General features: G+C 29.5%; 1 protein-coding gene across 1 annotated transcript; it reads right to left on the bottom strand.

Annotated features, from left to right (window-relative positions):
* Positions 1-464: 464 nt before the first annotated feature.
* Positions 465-2,824, bottom strand: LOC131654731 (large ribosomal subunit protein uL18). Its single transcript, XM_058924674.1, has 9 exons — positions 2,737-2,824; positions 2,553-2,622; positions 2,359-2,450; positions 2,107-2,233; positions 1,928-2,007; positions 1,455-1,571; positions 1,211-1,345; positions 880-1,049; positions 465-725 (listed from the first exon to the last, which is right to left on the bottom strand). The coding sequence occupies exons 1-9, from the start codon at positions 2,737-2,739 to the stop codon at positions 623-625; spliced, it is 897 nt and encodes a 298-aa protein (XP_058780657.1). The 5' UTR covers positions 2,740-2,824; the 3' UTR covers positions 465-622.
* Positions 2,825-8,893: the final 6,069 nt, after the last annotated feature.

Genomic DNA, 8,893 nt, shown 5'->3' with positions numbered 1-8,893 from the left:
TTTCTAAACAATTAAAGGACCACTTTGACACTTTTTAAAGATAAGGGACCAGAATGTACCTTGGGGTATAGTTAAGGGACCAAAAAGGGTATTTTGCCAAAATAAAATCATAAATTCCCTCTAGTATTTCAAAATCTCCGATAATTGATCAAAAATTATTTAGACAAGCTTAGTGACCCAATATTTAAGCCAAATAAGACCAGATGAAATTCAATTCCCAATCCTTTTGAGCTATATTCATGAATCAATCTAAGAAAATTAGCTCATTGAAAAATATGAATTTTGAATGTTTCCGTAAATTTATATAGAAATTAGTTGAATAACAAATCCAAAAGTGATTAGAGAACTCAGACATTTAGACCATTTATTTCTGGACTAGCTTAAAATTACTTTTCAGCTCTAACAATGTTGGTCCCCCAAAAAGTATGATGATAACTTAAATTGATTCAACTGCAAGAATTCACTTTTCAAAAACAATTCATGTAAATTGAAACAACTCGAACTAGGATAATCCAAATTACCCAAAAATGTTGATCTAAAGTAAAAGGTGCGAGCAACAAAAATTTTAAGGAAATGAAAAAGAAAATCCAACTTAACAATTGACTCTACTCCCAACACAAATTCACTCGTCATCCTCGTCTTCATCCACTGCAGAATTTAGCGCCTCCAAGCGAGCAACCAACTTTGCCCTTCTCTCATCATAAGTGAGCTTCTTCAAGTTGTACCTAATTGAAAGACAATAGAGACATCTTCAGTACATTTTACCCTTAACAGATTTATTATATAAAATGATAAAATGGCTGAAATACTACTAATTCAGACAAGTGTCAGTGAATTTGCTTATCATCAATTGATTGGTCAAACATCAAAATCATATACCTCTTGTGTTCCTTTGGTGGCTGCTTCCCAGACTTTTTGATCGAGGGATCTGCACGAATAGCAGCATGAACCTTCTTGTAAAGTTCCTCAATCCCATCAGCTTCTATCCCTTTCTTGATATATTGGCTGAAGTGAGTTTGGTACTTCTCCGGCTCGTCTTCAATCAATGTCTACAAAAGAATGAATTTCATAAAGTTGATCAAAAGAAAACATCACATGAAGAATTACTTATAAATTCAACTTTAAAGGACCAAAAACAATATCAAAACATCATATGAAGAACTACTTACAAATTCAACTTTAAAAGACCAAAAACAATATTATAACATACCTTCATATAGGCAGTAACATGTCCACCAAAGATATACTTCCTGTGAACCTCAGCATCAAGCTCCTTTTTCTCCTTGTCAAAACCAGCAAACCTTTTGTCACTGTGAGGAATATCCAAACCTCCATCCAAAGCTCCCTGCAAGCAGTCAATCAAAATACAATTATTAAATTTATAAAATTCCATCAATGTCAAAAGAATACATACATTGTTAATTCTTAATTCTTCAAGATAAGATGATATATACCTTGAGTGCCCCAAACACCCGGTTACCAGTTGTGGTCTTGACCAAACCAACATCAAGGAGAGCACGGAAAGGCCTCCTGGAATCAGCGGGTTCGACTGAATAATCTTCACCAGTAGCCTAAATATTATACAACAAACAATCATGAATATAACAATGCGACAGATGAATACAACAAAACAAATAAAACAACCCATATCACACATTAATTAAACAGCATACAAAAAGATCTATCAAATACCATCTTGAATAAATTACAAGAAACAATCACATATAGATATTATAATGATTCATAAAAAAATAAGACAGATGAATACAACAAAAACAACAACCAAACCCTATTGGAAACACCAGACAGAAAGCTCTATCAAATAATGCATTTCAGTGCAATAACATTTCATTCAATAACACAGGGCAGATGAAAAAAACAATAAAATATAAATAGATTTATAAAAATGTAAATTGCAGATTCATACCTCTACATTGCCTTCATATTCCTCATCCATTTCAAGAGTCTTAAGAACTCGGCGGGCCAAAAGGAGACCAGTGCAATAGGCTGGTAACATTCAAAAAATAACAATTTAATTGCATGAATAAAGCTTTCAAAAATAAAATAAAACCTAGATTACAACAACCAATTCAGAAATGAAAATACCTGCAGCATAGTTTGTAAGTCCTACTGTGAGACCATAGTGAGGTAGCTCATGCGAATAAGCTGCAGCAAGAACAATATCACCGGCAATGCTAGCCGAGACAATTTGAGCAACAATGTCTTTGTTCGTCTAATATGATAGTTAGGGTTTTACACTAAAAAAAATCTAAAAATTAAAATTGAGAATTAAATTAAACACTAGCTAGTAATAACATTAAGTCATTGATTTATTACTAAATCATGAAAAAAGGATACAAATCGAACAACGAAACGATATTTGGGAGTGTTGTATTTATTCTTGTCCTGATTAATCAGGCGAATTCTGGCTCTGTAATCAGTCTTACCCTCTGCAGATTGATTAATTCGAAATGATTCGAAATCAAAGATGTTAGTTAACTATAAGTCACAAGAAAATGAACAATATAGAGAGAAATTGAAATGATACGAACCTCTTCTTCTCTTGAACTTAACCTGGTAGCGCTTAAAGTACGCCTTTGATTTCTGAGACTTGACGAAAACCTGAATCCATGAAAATTGAATTGAAAAACGTTGTTGTTAGTTATAACGGTGAAGGAGAAGCGTGATTCGTCGGAAAAAGAAACGGCGAACGGAATGAGGAAATGAAAAACGTACCATTCTGAAGGAGTGATTGGCCGCACCTCGAACAGCGGCTGGATGTGAAGAGAGAGAGGCTGAGAGGAGAACACTTTAAGGTTCTTGATTCCAATTAAAGGAGGGTTTTTAGGGTTTCTGTTGGGCTTTGTTTACGGGCCTGCTAATTTTTTGTCAAAGTTTTTTATGGCCCAATTTATTTATTTTTTGTTGTTCAAATTAAAATTTACACCCTACTATTACTATTATGAACCTTTTTGTTTTTCTCAAAAATTACATTTTTGAAATATTACCATGGTTTGGTTATTAAAAAACTTAGTTAAGCCTATCAATGAATCAAAATTGAGAGAATTTGTCCATTTGAATCGATTTAAGAGCAGAGGCTATGAGTCGTGTGTATAGAGTGAATGATTTTATTCAAGATTAAAGAAACCAAGAAAATATGTCTCCATGATTCAAATGAACTCTTTTATTATTCGACTCATGTGATTCAAGTCAATCAAACATGTGATTTGAATCAGGATTACATAACTAAAATTCAAAATTTGTTGTTAGACTATGATTCAAGTCAATCATATTCATGATTCGTATCAAACCTTTTTTATTCGAGTCATGCTTTACTCTAAGTCAAATCAAACTCGCATAAGCATAATTTTGTTTTCCGTAACCATGTTTGATTCGAGTTAGACAATCATGTGATCTGAGGCAAACTCATAGAAGCAAAATCCTGATATTTCACAATTTGTTTGATTCGAGATAGCCATTCTTATCATTCAACCCACACTTCAGTATTTTCAAACTCTTAACAAAATGAAGATTTATTCTTAACCGAGACCTGACACTACTTAAACCATTCTCATGTGTGTTTCTAAATTCAAATATACGACTATATAACTATAAACATATTGCATTGATCTTAATAAATAGTATGATTTATGCATGCGTAAAAAATGATTAATTACTCAATCCTAAAATGTGTAACTATGTGAGAAGAAACAATTACAACAAATAAACTATAAACTAAATTGACAAACAACAAAATATAAATGGGTAAATCCTAATAGGCAGGGGCAACTTCAGTCTCCCCCTTTTTATTCTTAGCAAGCTTACAACTTTTATAATTGGAATTGAGTCATCATTAATAATAAGCAAAGTGTTGTTAGTGTTCTCCCCCTTTCAACATGTTTAATGTAAGAAATCATGGGCTAGTACACATTAAAAACGAACAATCAATGCTTAGAGGAAAGTGAGTTGGACCTCTTTGAGAAAAATCTCCTAATGGTCGTTATATTAAAAACTCAAAGTTTAAAGATTAATCAACCTTGCAAATGTTAAATCTACTAAGAGAAGAGGAATCCTCAAAAACATTTCAACATCCCATTCTCTATGTTGCATAAATCACACAGATTGTTGAAGTTTACATATTTGCCTTAACGCCTTAAGAATTCTTCTTTTTGGACTCTAAAGGCACCTCTTGTAGAATGAATTTATTTTCATTCGAACCTAATTATCAAGCATCACAAGCTCATTGCAACAAGAAGATTTGTCACTCCAAAAGGCATTACCAGGAGCTTGTAGTATTCATAACGAGTTCTATATGCGGTATTTTGGTGAGTCGAAACTCTTTACTCAAATCTGATGATACTCCTGACCGTAGATCAATCTTTGAGAAAACATTGAATCTTTAAATTGATCTAGTATTTCATCAAACTGAAGTAATGGATATTTATTATTTATAGTGACTTTGTTAAGTTGGCGATAGCCAATGCATAACCGCATACAACCATCTAGTTATAAAATAAATACAAATGATTTCAAATGAAATACAAAAACAATGCATATTCATAATTGGCAAAGTACAAATACGCGATAAATCAAATATTGCATACACATGTAAATTGACAAATCATAAAAACTAAAATGATACTGACAATGATTGTAATTTCGAGACGCAGTAGTAAGCTTGACATGCTAGTCTTTCCAACATTTGATCCATGAAAGGTAATAGAAAATGATCTTTTTAAGTACCTTGGTTAAACCTCCGATAATCAATACACATACGCCATCCGTTGACCGTTCAAGTTGGAATCAACTTGTTCTTTTCATTTAGAACGACGCTCATACCTCTCTTTTTTTGAACTTCATGCACTAGACGTACCCAATAACTATCAAAAATAGGATAGATCATACACGGTTCAAGTAGCTTCAGAACCTTTTTTTCTCACCACTTACTTCATATTAGGATCTGGTCTCTTTTAAGGTTGAACTACCAACTTGAATTCTTCCTCAAGTATAATATTATGCATGTAATAGGCTAGAGTTGTGTCTTTTAAATCAGTAACACTCCAACCAAGTGCTTTCTTGTTCCCTCGTAAGACTCTCAAAAGTTTTTCTCTTTTCCATAATATATAAGTAACTACTAACGATGGCCAATTGTAATAGTAGCTCACCAAATAATGCATATTTCAAGTTTTTCGGGAACTCTGTAAACTCATGATCATTATGCCTTTTTATTGAACTCTTTTGCTCACTACCACATAATTCTTCTATCTTTCTCGTGGTTTTCTCGTGGTCTGCTACCTCTAAATCAGATTCATCTTCCACTACTTTGACCGAATATATCATGACTCAAGATTATTTGTCAAAATTGCTTTTGCATGTAAAGATTATTTGTTAAAGGATTTTTGCAGGTGAAGCGGTTGTCTTTGGTGGAGATTTTAGACAAATACATCAAGTTATGCCTAGAGGTTCTAGATAAGATATTGCACATGCAACAATAAATGCTTCATATGGGATCATTGTAAATTTCTTAAGCTTACAAAGAATATGAGATTACAAATGATGGTTATACTGACTTTACCATTCCATAAGAGTTTTTGATATCCAATTTTATGGACCTTCTTAAATCAATTTATCATGTACATATTCAGATCTAATTGATAACTACAAAGAATCAAGTCATCTTCAAAGTAGAGCAATTTTGGCTTCAACTATTTAAGTGGTTAATGATATCAATGATTATATCACAAAATTGATTTTAGGTAGTTGGTTTCACTATTAATATATCAAATCAATCATTTATTTGTTTGTATATTTTTTAATGTCATACAAATTAGAATCGCTTACATTCCGCAGATGTCCATGTCTCCTTCACAGTTACCTTGGCCTTTCAAATTGGTAAGGAGACAATTTCCCATTGTTGTCTCATTCGCTATGACGATTAACAAAGCACAAGGTCAATCATTAGACTTAGTTGGACTATACTTGTCGAAAGATTTTTTAGCCATGAACAACTTTATGTCGCACTGTCTATAGTGAAAAGCAAAGATGGTCTCAAAATATTGATTCATGACAAGGATAAAAATGTTGGAAAACTTTAACTAATATAGTTTTCAAATAAGTATTTCACAATGTTTCATAGGTAACACTTTATGTCACAAAAATAAATTTATTGGTTATAAAATATGTTGACTAACAACAAAGGTGGTCTAGGATCTTCTAAACAATATGTATTTAAATGACATGTCCAAAATCATGTATTATTGAAATTTGGAACCTATTTTATATGGTTGAAACTTTCATATTTTTCTCACATAAATGAATATGTATGCTTATACATTATTCACGGGTTAAATTTGAGAGTAATGTAATTAGCATTTTTTAACTTTTAATTAAATTCGTATTTATAATTTTACTATGGCTTTTCTAAACATCACATTGAAATTTTATGAGTTATAGATGACAAGGATATGTACATAAAAGTATCATGACTTTACTTTTAGTCGTGTAAAATGATAATTACAATTATATAAAGACGGGTGGTCTAATTAATTACTTAAGTTTTATTAAAAACATATGCCTAGTTTTTTTAACAAACACTTTAAGTTATGCCAAAGTAGGTCACTGTAGCTCAATTTAACATATTCCTACCTTTATAGGCAAAAAAAAACCATATGTAAAAAATCCTAAATTATAAATATTTATATGAAATTGTTCGTTCATCTGAGGCCAAACTGATATTAAATAATTATATTTTAAATACAATATATTAAATATAAATAACACAATTTTAACAATTTAGTTAGAGATATGTATATTTTTAAAATTTCATGTAATATATTTTTTGGTATATAAAAATGAGCAAGTCCCTAAGCATACTGGAAAAAAAAAATATAACCAAGAGTACGAGTAAAAAATATCAAGAACATGAAAAGTTGAACTCAATCGCAAATTCAAACTTTATTGGATTCACGAAATTTTATAGTCACACAAGATAGATCAACCCATCATTCTGAAAAATAATCATTTACAAGAATATTGTTATTGAATATAATTCAATCACAATTCTACAACACCGTTTCGAACGCAATCTTCAAATCACTTTAAATGGACCAAGTCTCAGTCATGAGGGTTGATCAAGCCTAAATTAAAAAAAAAAAAAAAATCATTTAAAAACATACCTTCTACATTACAAATCACCTCACCACATATTTATCTACTTCTAAATATCAACCACAATACCGTCGTTTTCGTTGAGGTTGACCTAATAAAATTATTGAACAAGAGGTTTGATTTATATTTTAAAAACCTTTGTATATTTCCAAATTCATATATAAAATTGGATGGATTTACAATTTTTTTGCTATTTATTTTAAAAATACTTTTATATAATTTAAATGACTAGAGATTTTTTAGGAGAGGAACTGTAAAAAAAGAATTGGGTCTTTGATTTAAAAAAAAAATTGAAAACTGGTTGGATCTCGGTTCATCTCATAATTTTAAACTTAAAGGGTCCGTTTGGTGCGCAGGATATGATAGGGACATGATAGGATATCAAGTAGGATAAGGATAGGATATGATACAGACATGATAAGACTTATCCTATCATGTGTTTGGTTGACACAGGATAACATATAGTATACACGCTTGTAAAATAACTATATTTTTTAAAAATTATTTTATAAAATTTAAAATTAATAAATTAATAAAAAAATAATATTTTCAATAATTAAAAAAAACTCATTCATACTATTGAGCAAATAATTTCCAAATATATATATATATATATATATATATATATATATATATATATATATATATATGCACACACACACTTGTAAGACAATTATTTTGTAAAATATTTTAAAATTTATAAATTGGTAAAAAAAATATAATTAAAAAAAATTCTTTGACACTATTGAGTAAATAATTTCAATTTTTTTTGAAAAAGATTATGAATTCTCGTGTGTGTATGTGTGTGTGTGTGTGTTTATATATATATATATATATATATATATATATATATATATATATATATATATATATATATATATATATATATATATATATATATATATATATATATATATATATATATATATATATATATATATATATATATATATATATATATATATATATATATATATATATATATATATATATATATATATATATATATATATATGACAAAATTACCCTTGCAAGAATATATATTTAATTTGATGAAAAATAAAATTAGAATTCATATTTGTTCCGGGCTCGGGATTCCTAGTGCTCGTCCTTAACTTAGTTTTTATACAAGAGCAATAATTTATGTAATTTATCTGTAAAATAAATTATGAATATTACAATTCAATTAATTATAAGATAATGAATAAAATTAATAGAAGTTACCATTTACATTTACTATGGGTCTGTTTGGTAAAAATAGCGGTTGACTGATAAGCTAGCTGATAGCTTATAGCTTATGACTGATGGTTGATGACTGATAATTTATAGCTTATAGCGAATGGTTGAGACGGATAGCTTATAAGCTAATTGAAGTGTTTGGTAAAATGATCGATTTAATTAACTTATAAATGTAAAATGACATAAAAGATATTTAATATATATTTATTTTATTTTAAATTAAATAAATTATAAGAGTTAAAAATGGATTTTAATTAAAATAATAAGGATAAAAAAAGGAAGAAAAAATGATAAGCTATAAGACATAAGTTAAAACGCTATTTGAAATAGCGTCTGGAAAATAAGCTATAAGCTAGTAAAATAAGCTATAAGCTCGTGATGAAAAGACCGTTACCAAACGGGTCTAAATTATCATATGAGCTTATAAGACATAAGACATAAGCTATAAACTCAAAAACACGGCTTACCAAAGAAAGCCTATATATAT

Source organism: Vicia villosa, linkage group LG3 (genome assembly GCF_029867415.1).
Source record: "Vicia villosa cultivar HV-30 ecotype Madison, WI linkage group LG3, Vvil1.0, whole genome shotgun sequence".
Taxonomy (NCBI): Eukaryota; Viridiplantae; Streptophyta; class Magnoliopsida; order Fabales; family Fabaceae; genus Vicia; species Vicia villosa.
This window is presented reverse-complemented; position numbering and strand designations above follow the sequence as displayed.